Below are 13,893 nucleotides of genomic sequence, written 5' to 3'. Positions count from 1 at the left end.
AATGGTGTGAACCCGAGAGGCGGAGCTTGGAGCTTGCAGTGAGCTGAGATCGTGCCATTGCACTTCAGCCTGGGTGACAGAACGAGACTCCATCTTTAAAAAAAAAAAAGAAAAAAAAAGATGAGAAATGTGACTTTCTTTGGAGACTTTGGGTCTTTTCTGATAGTAGATGTCACCAAGTTTCGATGACCAGGGTTTCCTACTGGTAAAGCCCTTCTTCAAAATCTTTGTTTCTCTTTTGGCTGTCACAGACCCACAGACCCACAGAGCTGGAGGGGACTTTTTTTTTTTTTAGCAGTCCCACGTGAAAATGCAATATTGTAAGAGCTACCAAACCAGAGTGTTGAGTTGTTGTAAAGGCAGACTTAAGGTGGGACAGTTTGTCTCAGATGAAATTCCTGTGAACATTATCACGTTGCAGATAATGAAGAGAGGAGCTTAAACATGAGCTGATAAAGAACACAGGGACCTTGAGCGGTGCTCAGGCAATTACAGGTAAACACAGTAATGCTACTGTTTGGACAGCAGATTGCTGGTTCTCCAAACGTTTCCCAGTATTAAAGTCACTGATTCATCACACAAGGCCCACCGGTTTTAGCTGGGGTCACCGAGACTCAGAGTGAGAATCCTACAATCAATGAACATCTATTGTGTGCCTCCTCATCAGACATGTGCGGAGCTTGGGGGGAAACAGATGAATAAGAAGCTCAGGGTCTGGTGGGGATGTCAGATTTTATATATATATTTTATATTTATATATATTTTATATATATAATTTATCTGAAAGTGTTGGGATTATAGGCGTGAGCCGCCGTGCCCGGCTTTTTTTTTTTTTTTTTTTTTTTTTTTTTTTTTTTTAAGAGACATGGCCTTGCTATGTTGCCCAGGTTGGTCTCGAACACCTTGGATCAAGCGATCCTCCCGCCTCAGCCTCACGAGTAGCTGGGACTACAGTCGCGTGCCACCACGCCTGGCTTTATTAATTTTACAGGTTATAAAGCTGAGACTCAGAGAGGTTAGGTAACTTGTCCAAGGTCACACAGCTAGTAAGTGGCAAAGCTAAAAATGGGACCCACGCTCTTAACCGTCGCCCACAGCCCGTAACACCGACAGCCCTAGCAAGGCTGGATTCCAATCACGCGTGATTTCAGCGTCTCACTGGCTCTCTTTGAGCCTCAGTATTTCTGTTCGTACAATGGGGGCGAGGGATCCGACCGTTAGCCCCTGCTTGCTTGTGCGGAGTCATGAATGCAGCTCCAGGCTCCGTAGCGGTTTCCATGACAACCCGGCCAGCCACCATCCCTAAACCGAGTGGCTTCCGTCACGTCCGGCCTGTTTACTTCCGGGTCCTAGCTCCAGACGCGACGATGGCTCGTTAGGCTCCAAACTGCCGTTCCGCCGCTTTCGTCCTCGTTCTTCGGCCTTCCGCTTTGTTCTCGGCCTCTGGCTTGTAGTCTCCGTCGGCCGCGGGCATCGACCGCTTCCCGGAGCCAGCGCGCAGCCGTGGTCCACCCTCTCTTCGGACCCGCCTCCTGGCGACTTCACTTCCGGGCCGAGTGTTTCCGGGTCGCTGCTGGCCCGCGGGTACTGGTCTCAGTACCCCTGCAGCCGGCCGGAGCGGCTAGAGCCCAGTGGGGCCCGGCTCCGGCGGCAGCCGCGCCTCCCGCTTGCTTCCCTCGGCCGGGCAGCCCTCGGCGGCAGTGTCAGGGTGAGTGACGGGCGGCCGCGAGCGGAAACTGTCTCCGGGGCTTCCCCAGGTGGAGGGGGCGCCAGACAGCGGCAGGGCTCGGCTGGCCCGTGAGCGGGGTCCCCTCACGTCAGGCAGGACTACAGGTGGGCCCGTTGTTTCGGCGCTCCCGGGACCCCCAGCCTATCCTCAGGATCCCCATTCTCCTGGGAGCTGCCTTGTAAGCTCCTGGAACCCACCGAGGGTGGCTCAGGGCCGCTCAAGAGGAGCACCCTCTCTTCGGCGACTGGCCAAACAGAAGGACACCCCGATTTCGCCACGAGGCGGTTACTGCGCAGGGGTTCCCAGTTCAGACTCTGGCGGCACACCTGGGTTTGTACTCACTGTGTGACCTTGGATAAGTCACTTCATCTTAAGAGCCTCAGTTGCCTGTTTAAGTGTGATTGAACCTGGTTGCTAGGGCTGGAGTAGAGATGGAATGAGATCATGCAGGGCCCCTGGCATACAGCAGGCGTCCAGTAAGTGATAGTTCCTGTTACTTCATTCAATTCACGAACCCGTGGGGAGGGTCAGAATTTGAGACTGGGCTGTTTTTCACAACTGACGTGGCCCCCCGAGGCTGTAGGAATGACCGAGCTGGGACTTAGCAGCCGCCAGCTTCTGTCCCTTGCAGGGAGGGAAACAGCTTCCTTCAGAGGCAGCTGCCACTAGGGAAGCTTCTTTCGGCACCGCTGAGGTTATTTTCAGAGGTTTGGAAGGACTCTGTGTGAATTTCTTTGGAATCTAGTAGGAGTGTGGGGACCTTCTGGTGTTTCACAGCCCGTGGAAGGTGCCTTGGATGTGTCTCGGAGCCTCTTGCTTGGAACGAGTGCATTGGTGTGGGTGGGGAGGTGGAGGGGGTTGAACTGACTTCCTCGTCTGCTGTTTGGAGGCTGATGGAGCTAGACCAGGGATGTGTAAACCTGTGGACAGGGGCAGTGCACAGACCAAAATAGCTCTGCCTGTGCAGAGAGGGGGCGCCTTCAAATACTGCTTGGGGAACATTTCTGCTTGAATGGGCCAGCTGAGGTAAAGCCAAGCGAATGCTTTGTTACTCGGAATCACTTCACTTCCATGCAGTGGGAGTCTAAACAGATACAGCTTTCCTCTTAGATGTTTAGAAAATAACTAAATAAGCCACTGCCTCCCTGACTGCAATATCTCTCTTTCCATTGACTTGCTTTTCAAGAGGGTGCCTAGATTGTGGGTTCAGGAGGTGCTGACTGGAGCTGTTGACTCTGGGCACCTGCCTGCCTCTATGTTCAGGATATTCACAGTGCTGTTTTTTTGTCTTTTGGGTTTTTTTTTTTTTTTTTCTCCCACCAGACTGGCACGGCTTGGCGTTCCAATCCTTGGGTTGCTTGGAGAAATTAACAGCTTCTGTCGTTGGGCTGTCTCGGTCTCCTGTAACCACGATGTTTTTGCAGAGAGCGTATTTTGTTGTTCTTGCAGAGTGCTGGGAATGAATTGCTGGCTCTGTGCTCAGAAAAAACACCAGCTATGACCAGCTACAAGGCATCTTGTATTCTCAGAAAATGTTTTCAGCAGGGATGATGTCAGCTGCTTCATCACTGGCCGATGTCTCAGGCCAGCCTCTTTCCTCGGCCCTTGAGCTTACATCATATAGAGATTAGCTCTCCTAGCCCCATTCGGTGTGGGAAGATGGGAATTTTGCTACTACAGGAATTTTTGTAACTCAACTCTGCTCGCGCCGCCATAAGGCATTCTAACTTAGCCAGACACTTTCGAGTAGAGCTGTCCAGCAGATGCAGCAGGATGGCTTTGCAAGAGTCAGAGTTTTGGCATTAGACCTAGGTTCAGAGCTCAGAGCCACTTCTTCCTAGCCTTATGACTTAGGGTAAGTGAGTTGGCCTCTCCGAGCCTCAGTTTCCTCTTTAACCTTGGATCTATCCTATGGATTTCATTGTTTTTCATAGAGCAGTTAGCAGAGAGCTGCCACACAGTAATCCCTTGGTAAATGGTACTGATGTAACAATAAATGAGTGAGATAAATTGGAGAAAGCACCAGGCATCAGGGCCTGCCAACAAGAGTTCAGATTCCAGCTCTGATCCTTTCAAACTCTGTTGGACAGGTTGTTTTAATGGGAGAGCCTGTTTTCCTTATAGAGTTGTGAGGATTAAATGGGATGATGTAGGTAAAGTGGGAAGCCCAATACTTAGCACATAGTAGGACCTCAGTAATTGTTAGTCTCTTTCTTTCCTTTCCTTACTGACTGATTGAGACAGAATCTTGCTCTGTCACCCAGGCTGGAGTGCAGTGGTGCCATCATAGCTCACTGCAGCCTCAAACTCCTGGGCTCAGTGGATCCCCCCACCTCAGACTCCCAAGTAGCTAAGACTATAGGTGCATGTCACCACACCCACCTAATAATAATAATAATAATCCAGGCATGTCTTGCCCTTAATTATCTTTTAGCTTTTACTTTCTTCCGCCTTTTCCCTCACCTACCCAGGTTGTTTGGAGATTTGTTTTAGATATATTGGACTTCCTGTCCTTGTTGTTCAGATTTTGAACATCAGCTGGGCTGTTTGGATCCCTTTGCTTTATTTATTGTTTTTCAGCAACAAACAAGGGTGTGGACTGTGGTGCGATTATAGAGCAGCATACGCTGAGCCGAGCTTGCGACTGGCTGACTTTGTAAAAAATCAGTCTCTTTGAGTTCAAGGCTGACTTCCTTGGAAAAAAATTACAGCAGTATTCAGAAACTTAATGTCTCTGTGTTTGAATGGTTCTCAGGCTACCAGAAAACAAGCCCTGGGGCCAGAGGCGTGATTGCAGCTTCTCTAAGTCAAGAATGGTAAATGCATGTGTGACTATCCTCTCCAGTGTTGCAAAATACATTTCTTTATGTAGAGATGGAGTTTTTGCTCTGTTGTCCAGGCTGGAGTGCAATGGCACGATCTCAGGTCACTTCAGCCTCTCCTCCCGGGTTCATGCCATTCTCCTGCCTCAGCTTCCTCAGTAGCTGGGATTACAGGCGTTCGCCACCACGCCCAGCTAATTTTTGTATTTTTAGTAGAGACGGGGTTTTGCTATGTTGCCTAGGCTGGTCTCAAAATCCCGACTTCAGGCGATCCACCCATCTTGGCCTCCCAGAGTGCTAGGATTACAGGCATGAGCCACCGCACCTGGCCTACATTTTTATTTTTTAAGAGAATATACATTTTAAATTGTTTATTTTTTTATGGACAGAACAGTATGAACATAGAGCACATACATACTTTGATACGAAGTGGTATGCTCTTCCAGCTAGATTTGCAGGCAGGATGTGTCTCCTTCATTGCTGTCCTCTACCTTCCTCACCCATCCCCATTCCCCCACTGGGTCCAGCTCAGGCAGAAGGTGGGGGCTGCAGAAATGCTTGTTGGACATGGGAATCGTGGGGTGGTGAGAGGAATACAGGTTCCAAGTCAGAATGCCAGGCTTGGATTATTGGGTCCATCTGCTGCTAACCTTGAGCTACTTGTTGTACCTCATGCCGTCTTTCTGAGCCTGTTTCTTTGCTCTCCAGCTGATCTCCCAGGATTCTTGGGAGGTACCAATGAGAAACTAAAGTGGTGGCATCATGAATGCTGACATCCTTTACAGCATCCATGCATCTATTTCTCTTTTTTTCTTTCTCTCTCTCTCTTTTTTTTTTTTTTTTTTTTTTTTAGAGATGGAGTCTCGCTCTGTTACCCAGGCTGGCTGGAGTGCAGTGGGGCAATCTCGGCTCACTGCAACCTCTGCCTCCTGGGTTCTAGCAATTCTCCTGCTTCAGCCTCCCGAGTAGATGTGATTACAGGTGCATGCTGCCATGCCCGGCTAATTTTTAAAAAAAATTTTAGTAGAGACGGAGTTTCACCATGTTGCCCAGGCTGGTCTCGCAATCCACCTGCCTCGGCCTCCCAAAGTGCTGAGATTACAGGCATGAGCCACCATGCCCGGCTGCAGCATCCATTTCACTTACTTTATCAGGCACAGGCAGGCTCTGTGTTAGGCATCGTGGTGAACAACACAGACATGGTCCTTGCCTTTATGGAGCTTACCAGGAGCTTACCAGCTTGCCAGCTTACCAGGGAGGGTGGGGGGTGGACAAAGAGAGGAAGCTAGTAAATGAATAAAGTTGATAGTTTCAGATTGTGGTTATCGTAGGAGAATGTGACAATACGGAACTGGGAAGGTGAAATAGGGTGGTACCTCTAGGGGCTGATGTTTGAACTGAGGCCTGAATGATGAGAATCTTCATGAGGCATAATTTTATCCTAAGTGCATTTTGTTTTCTTTTGTAAAGACAGGGTATTGCTATGTTGCCCAGGCTGGTCTCAAACTCCTGGCCTCAAGCAATCCTCCTGCATTGGCCTTCCAAATTTCAGGGATTACAGGCGTGAGCCCCCGCGCCTGGCCCCTAAGTGGATGTGTTTGCCTCCTGCGCTCCTCAGCCTTGTTTGTCGCTGTAGCACTGGGCTCCCTCAGCAGTGCAGTGTGTTGGAGACAGTGGCCTCTCTGTGTCCCTAGTTTTGCTACACATCCTACCTCTCACCCCACCATTAATACCCCCAGGAGTCTCCTCCTGGGTACAAAAACCATGGAGGAGCCAGACTAGTGGCTCATGGAGATGAGGATGATTTTGTTGACCTCATGATAGTTGCCAGGCTCGTAGGACCTTCCTGGCTGAACACAGGTCTGCTAAAAGAGCCCCCCACACGCCAGGCCCAGTCCTGCTGCAACTTCTCTCAGTCCCTTGCCATCTCCCACACTCAGCAGACATTTATGAAGCACACAGCTCACCTTACTGAGCAAGATGGTCACAGTCCTGTACCCACGGAGCTTCTGGGCAGGAGCGGCAGGCCCAGAGCATGTGAAAATGCACATCTACCACCCAGTCAGTGGTATCTGCCCCACTCAGAGAAGGCCTGGCCGCTTAGGGCTACAGCAGCGGCCATCGAGGACTTCCTGGAGCCGGCTCTCTGAGCAGCTTCGTATCCCGTCATGCTTAATCCTCTTGCCAGCTCTGGACAGAGGCGCTATTATTAACCCCTTGTTTCAGATGAGAAAACCGCCACCCAGGGAGGTGGAGCAATTTGCCCGAGTAACCTGGAGAAGCAGCCCTGGCCTCGCTCGCAGGTACCTGGCCTTGGACCCCATGTCCATGACCCTGCGCGTGTTGTCTCCTTGGCCCTGGCAGTGTCCCTCCATTAATCTGGATTCGCTCCCAGCATTGTGGTGACAAGAATATTGCTGGATCTGTGCCTGTTCTACTAACAAGTGGCTAAGCAGATGACAAGATTGTATAAAGCCTGTGTCCCAGCTCAGAACATTCTATCCTCTCCCAACAGGGGGCTGCAAAGCGCTCTTGTGATAAAGGGGATGCAGGCTGTCAAAGGCTGGTAACAGCATTCCAGGGGCTGGCAGCCACTGTGGCCTCTTTTGAAAATTGTAAAGAAGACCATATCCCTCTCCCCTTGCTATAAACTCTTCAGTGGCTTCACGTGGCTCTTTGTATAAAATATCAAATTCTGAATGTGCTCTTGCAGCCTTGGGGCTGAGGGTCCCGCTGGTGCTGGCAGCTGCCTCTCCTCACGCCCCTGCCCTCGTGGCCTCGGCCTCACTGGCTGCAGTTCTGTTCCTGTGCCAGGCTTCCTGCCTCAGGAAAGCAGGGTGTGGTGGGTAAGGGCATGGACTTTAGAGCCAGATTGCCTGGGTTCTGAGCTCAGCTCCTCTGCCTCTTAAGAGTTCTGTAACCTTGGGCAGTTTCTTTTTCTTAAAAATTTTTTTGTATTTTTGTAGAGATATGGTTTTACCATGTTTCCCAGGCTGGTCTCGAGATCCTGGACTCAAGCCATCCTTCCCTCTCAGCCTCCCAAAGTTCAGGAATTACAGGTGTGAGCCGCCGTGCCTGGCCTACCTTGAGCAGTTTCTAATGTCTGTGTCTCAGTTTGCACATGGGTCCACTGGGGCTAACTGTAGCGCCTCTCTCCTAGGATTGTTTAAGAAGAGAAAGTGAGGCTGGGTGTGGGGGCTCACGCCTGTAATCCTGGCACTTTGGGAGGCCGAGGCCAGTTGATTACTTGAGGTCAGGAGTTTGAGACCAGCCTGACCAACATGGTGAAACCCCGTCTTGACAAAAATACAAAACTTAGCCAGGCGTGTTGGCGGGTGCCTGTAATCCCAGCCACTTGTGGGGCTGATGCAGGAGAATCGCTTGAACCCGGGAGGCAGAGGTTGCAGTGAGCCTAGATCACACCACTGCACTCCAGCCTGGGCAACAGAGCAAGACTCCATCTCAAAAAAAAAAAAAGGCGAGTTAGTGTGTGCGAAGCTTGTCACGTGTCTGGAGCGTCTGGTAGTGTTAGCTCAGGGCCTTCCTCTGCTGCAGCTCCTTCCCTGGCCTCTTGACCTGGCAAACTCCTCATCCTTCAGGTCTGTTGCTGTCTCAAGAGGGCTTTCCTAAACTCCCCCTTCCCCAGTGAAACCAGGACAGGAGCCCTTTCTGTACTCACCCACACTTCTCTTTCAGGAATATTAATCGTATTTTTCATTTGCAAGCACAACAAAGTCAAGGTCCATCTCTCTCTGGCCTCTGTGGTACCCCTGCTTGTAGGACCTGCTCTGTAACGTGCTGCTGGGGCCCGGGGTAGCCTAGGCCAGTTCTGCTGTTCATTTTGCCTCAGCGGCCTGAAGCCGAAGCGCGGACCGTTTCGAGGAATGACATGCTTCTTGTTCCCCTCCTTCCAGAGCACTCCGCTGGTCCAGGCGGCAACATGTCCCTGCTTTTAGCGATGTCCCTGCCTCTAATCCAGAAGCCATGGAGGAGATAAGGTAGCCCCCCTCGATCGGATGGGGAAGCCCAGTTCAATGGATACAAAATTCAAGGATGACTTATTTCGGAAGTATGTGCAGTTCCATGAGGGCAAAGTGGATACCACCACCAGCAGGCAGCGGCCTGGCGGCGATGAGTGTCTGCGGGTGGCAGCATCGACCCTGCTCAGCCTGCACAAGGTGGATCCCTTTTATCGATTCCGGCTGATCCAGTTCTATGAGGTGGTGGAGAGCTCCCTGCGCTCGCTCAGCTCCTCCAGCCTGCGGGCTCTGCACGGTGCCTTCAGCATGCTGGAGACAGTGGGCATCAACCTCTTCCTCTACCCGTGGAAGAAGGAATTCAGGAGCATCAAGGTGAGGTCCTGGAGCAGCCTCCATACAGGCCCTCCTCCTCTCTTCCTGCCCCTGGCAGTCCGTCCTGAGAGGCTATGCCAGTCTGAGTCCATCCGTCCTCTGCTCTCAGATCCTTCTGGGCTCCATACCTTCCCCTTCTCTCCAGCATCACCTCTGAACTGTTTCTGGCCTGGCTGCCACACCTTAAGCAGAGAGACTGGGAAGGCAGGGGCAGCCAGGTTATACAGGGTCTTGTAGCCTAGGGCAAGGCTTGGATTTGTTCAGAGTAGGCGGGAAAGGAGGCAGTGTGGGATCTGGCTTGCATCTGAAGAGGGTCATTCTGGCTGTGGTATGGGAAGTGGGCTGTAGAGGGGTGGGGAGAGCAGTTAGGAAGCTTCTCAGCGGTCCCAGCAAGCTGAGGGGTGTTCTGGACTAAGTGGTAATAGTAGGGGAGGAGGGGGAATTGAGAGAGGGATCCTGAATCAGGCCACGCACAGGAGAGCTGTCACCTAGCCAGGCTTCTTCATTCTGCCGTGGGAGGAGCAGTAATCGAGAGAGGGGATGGCACGGGAGAGCTGTCACCTAGCCAGCCCCTTCAGTCTGCCGTGTTACTCAGCCCATCATGGAAATGCCAGAGAGGAAGGTTCTGATTGTCACCGCTCTGCCTATAATCTGGCCCCTTTATTCACCCAGGCTCCCTCTTCATATGGAGCCGAGTCTTTGCGCCCCACTAGGAAGCGAGAGGTTTTGCTCCCTGTGTTTAAGAAAGGAGCTGCTGCTGGTGGCTCACGCCTGTAATCGCAGCACTTTGAGAGGCCAAGGCGGGTGAATCATGAGGTCAGGAGTTGGAGACCAGCGTGACCAACATGGTGAAACCCCGTCTCTACTAAAAATACAAAAATTAGCTGGGTGTGGTGGCGGGTACCTGTAATCCCAGCTACTCAGGAGGCTGAGGCAGGAGAATTGCTTGAAGCCGGGAGGTGGAGCTTGCAGTGAGCCGAGATCGAGCCACTGCACTCCCGCCTGGGCGACAGAGTGAGACTCCGTCTCAAAAAAAAAAAAAAAAGCTGCTGGGTCATTTCCTTGCACAACTCCTGAGTGCTTAGTAAGTCCCAGCCCTGCCTCCTCTGCCTCCCGCAGGGTAAGGCTGTCAGGATCCTTCCCTGCCCTGCCCTTTCCCCGCCGCCCCACTTCAGAGCTGGATATCCTTTGCTTTGACATAGTCTGTCTTGTGTCTCTGAGAGAAAACCCCACCTCTCTTTTCTACTCCCTTCCTTCTAGACCTACACGGGCCCTTTTGTTTATTATGTCAAGTCGACATTACTGGAAGAGGACATCCGAGCCATCCTGAGCTGCATGGGCTACGCACCTGAGCTGGGCACTGCATACAAGCTCAGAGAGCTCGTAGAGACCCTCCAGGTGAAGATGGTCTCCTTCGAGCTCTTTCTGGCCAAAGTCGAGTGTGAGCAGATGCTGGAAATCCACTCACAAGTGAAGGACAAGGGCTACTCCGAGCTGGACATCGTGAGCGAGCGCAAGAGCAGTGCAGAGGACGTGCGCGGCTGCTCAGACGCCCTACGGCGGCGGGCAGAGGGCCGGGAGCACCTGACGGCCTCCATGTCACGAGTGGCACTCCAGAAGTCAGCCAGCGAGCGGGCGGCCAAGGACTACTACAAGCCCCGCGTGACCAAGCCCTCGAGGTCGGTGGATGCCTATGACAGCTACTGGGAGAGCCGGAAGCCACCACTGAAGGCCTCATTGAGTCTTCGGAAGGAGCCTGTGGCAGCGGATGTGGGGGATGACCTCAAGGACGAGATCATCCGCCCGTCCCCTTCGCTGCTGACCATGGCCAGCTCTCCCCACGGCAGCCCGGATGCCCTTCCACCTGCTTCCCCCAGCAACGGCCCTGGCCTGCTGCGCGGTACCTACTTCTCCACTCAGGATGACGTGGATCTGTACACAGACTCCGAACCCAGGGCCACCTACCGTCGGCAGGATGCTCTGCGGCCGGATGTGTGGCTGGTCAGAAACGACGCCCACCCCCTCTACCACAAGCGCTCGCCCCCTGCCAAAGAGTCCGCCCTCTCCAAGTGCCAAAGCTGTGGGCTGTCCTGCAGCTCCTCCCTCTGCCAGCGCTGTGACAGCCTGCTCACCTGTCCTCCAGCTTCCAAGCCCAGCGTCTTCCCCAGCAAGGCCTCCACTCATGACAGCCTGGCCCACGGGGCATCTCTGCGGGAGAAGTACCCAGGCCAGACTCAGGGCCTCGACCGCCTCCCGCACCTTCACTCCAAATCGAAGCCCACCTCCACGCCCACTTCCCGCTGTGGCTTCTGCAACCGCCCAGGTGCCACCAACACCTGCACCCAGTGTTCAAAAGTCTCATGTGACGCCTGCCTCAGCGCTTACCATTACGACCCCTGCTACAAAAAGAGTGAGCTGCACAAGTTCATGCCCAACAAGCAGCTGAACTACAAGTCCACCCAGCTCTCCCATCTCGTGTACAGATAGACCGGCCTCGCCCCTTCCAGCTCCAAGGGCTACATCACCAACCTTTCGGGTTTCACGGTGAAGAAGTACTCATGCATTGATCTCAGAGGCGGAGGCCTGCACTTGACCATGTAGGTGGCAGAGATCGTGGGCTGACTGTGTCCACGTGGGAGTTCACTTAGCGACTCAGATGTTTCAACCAATGGCTGCTTTGTTGTCTGACAAGGGAGAAGGTGGCACTTCCGTTCAGATTCATTTTGCTGATCTCTCCACTCCCTGTTCAGTTGTTTCTTTTTTTGGGGTTTGGTTTGGTTTTATTGTTTTGTTTTTCCTTTAAAGAGGATTTCTATCTCTGGGACCCTCACCGCACCTACCCCTCCCATTACAAAGCCGACTTGGACTGGGAAGGGCCCTTCAGGCCACCAGACATCCACCTGGAGCGGCGAGCTAGAGGCCTGTTGGCTTGTGAAATGAGCCCTCCTGCCACACGGGGCCTCTCCCAAAGGCTCATCCCTTGGCCGCCCCCTTCCCAAACGCAAGGATCCCCAGCTGGACTTCCCACCCCTGGCTTTCCCACCTCTCCAGGTGTCAAAGGTGAACCAAGTCCAGTATTAGCTGAATGTCATTTTGTACACCACAGCTCAGTCAGCCCATGGCCTTCGTGAACTTTGCTCCAACACACTGATGTGGGGGCTTCCCACAGCAGGACTGACTTCCCCCCTTTTCTGTTGTTTGCACATGCCCCTCTTACTGTACTACCAATAGATATTTTTGAGATTTATTTTTAAATAAATATTCAACTTGCTGTGTGTTTCAACGTGGTTAAAAAAATGAATTATGTAGCTATTTATTAAATGCCCTGGGTTCTTTAGTCTTCCAAGGGAGGGCCTCGCGCCCATTCATATTGTATCCTCCACTCACTACGGCCCAAGGGGAGAGGAGAGTTTGGGGTAGGGAGGAACAGACACGAAGCCTCCTTCTCTTGAGCTGGTGGAGAGTCACTGTCTTCCCTGCAGTAACTAGCTATACACCTACCTCCAGTGTGCACTTAGGGGGTGAGTGCGGGTGTCGAGGTCTGTGTGCCCGCAGACTGCTAACCTAGTGACAATTCAGGGACCTCACCTGTCGGACCTATAGCTTGCTGAGCAGGAACCTCGCACTTCACACTTCTTGAGTCTCGTTTCAGAAGGAAAATCATTTGGGATTCCTACTGCCCCTCCATCTCAGTCCTCTTCTCTTCACCAGTTTCCAGGACTCATCTGCAACATTTGCGATCTTTTTGCACTAAAAGTGGGCAGGAGTCGGCATGTGCCCATCAGACAGACGGCTCCTCAGATGCTCAGCTAAGCCTAAGCGCTTCCAAGCCTGAAGGCCCCTTCAGCTCCTCATGTGAATTACCAGCCCCCGGAGTTTCCTCGTGGGGGTACAAGAGCAGGAGTGGGGCAAGAGATTGGAAATAAAGCCCCTTCCTTGTGAACTAACATATTTTAGCCATAACTGTTTGTGATGTACACAATGTTAAGGGATTTATATGCAGTGGGTTTTTCTGGGAGAAAGTTATTCAGCTCTTGAGCAAGTTTAAGTCTGGCTGAATCCTGAGGCCACTGTGAATTTGCTGATGTTCTTCCAACTCAGTTGAGTGATTTTAAGGTTTTCCAAATCTTCTATGGCTCTTTTTTTTAAATATATACATATATATATCTCTCTCTCTGGTAGATCACATGTAGATGTACAGTGTGTATGTTAAGCTGAATTTCAACCAACTTTATTCCTAAGACCAGCCTAGCGGGGTATTCATCTTTGATGTTCTTCCTTTTCACCTTTCAGAATCGGCACTGGCTGGCCCGCTCCTGAGAGCCCTAGTTTTCTAGTTTTCCATTTCCAGATTGCGTCAGCATTACAGTAACTAACTCTTTTTAACCAACCGTGATGCCACGTAACTTACCCAGTGGACGAAAGCAGGAGTGACTAACACATCGTAGGAGGGAAAGTCCAGTGTACCTGTCATCACGGACGCACTGTGGTCACAGACTGGAATAGGAGATACTACAGCCCTGCTCCCTGGTGTGCATCTTACTGGATGAGGTTGCCGTGACTGAGGTAGTTAAATACATGCTAATTTAAAAATGCAGGTGTTTTGCATTTGATTTCTACCAAGAGTTGAAATGTTGAGAGATGATTAAAAATAATAAAGTGTCTTCCATTGTTAAATGAAGTGTTTGGGGTCTTATGTCCTCTGTCCCCGCTTCTTTGAAGTTTGGTTACTTGGGAGTTTATTTTTCCTCAAGTGGTATTTAGTTTTTTAATGACAAGACTTAAATTTTCTCTTCCATGAAACTGACAAATAGCATTTGAGTGCTATACTGTGAGCCTGGCACTTTTTATTTTTTAAATTTTTTGTAAAAAATGTTTTGATTTTTTTTTTCTTTTTTTTTTGAGACGGAATCTCGCTCTGTCACCCAGGCTGGAGCACAGTGGCGCAATGTCGGCTCACTGCAAGCTCCGCCTCTTGGGTTCACGCCAT

At 51.5% G+C, this 13,893-nt stretch overlaps 1 protein-coding gene across 4 annotated transcripts; it reads left to right on the top strand.

Moving 5' to 3' along the window:
* The first annotated feature begins 1,556 nt into the window (after positions 1 to 1,556).
* SPATA2 (spermatogenesis associated 2) lies at positions 1,557 to 13,580 on the top strand. 4 transcript variants are annotated; one of them, XM_005569328.4, is made up of 3 exons: positions 1,557 to 1,708; positions 8,466 to 8,903; positions 10,164 to 13,580. In XM_005569328.4, exons 2-3 carry the CDS (start codon positions 8,568 to 8,570, stop codon positions 11,388 to 11,390), a joined length of 1,563 nt encoding a protein of 520 aa, XP_005569385.3. In that variant the 5' UTR covers positions 1,557 to 1,708; positions 8,466 to 8,567; the 3' UTR covers positions 11,391 to 13,580. The 4 variants fall into 4 exon arrangements, with proteins under 4 accessions (XP_005569385.3, XP_045219040.2, XP_045219041.2 ...); XM_045363105.3 differs by having other exon boundaries at positions 1,557 to 1,833; XM_045363106.3 differs by having other exon boundaries at positions 1,557 to 2,059.
* Positions 13,581 to 13,893: the final 313 nt, after the last annotated feature.

Source organism: Macaca fascicularis, chromosome 10 (assembly GCF_037993035.2).
Source record: "Macaca fascicularis isolate 582-1 chromosome 10, T2T-MFA8v1.1".
NCBI lineage: Eukaryota > Metazoa > Chordata > Mammalia > Primates > Cercopithecidae > Macaca > Macaca fascicularis.
The sequence above is the reverse complement of the archived record's forward strand: the minus strand, read 5'-3'. Positions and strand labels throughout refer to the sequence as shown.

Coding starts and splice junctions, on each gene's coding strand:
- SPATA2 (XM_005569328.4), top strand. CDS start 8,568: ATGGGGAAGCCCAGTTCAATGGATACAAAATTCAAGGATGACTTATTT. Junction 8,904..10,163: donor AGGAATTCAGGAGCATCAAG/GTGAGGTCCTGG, acceptor CCTTCCTTCTAG/ACCTACACGGGCCCTTTTGT.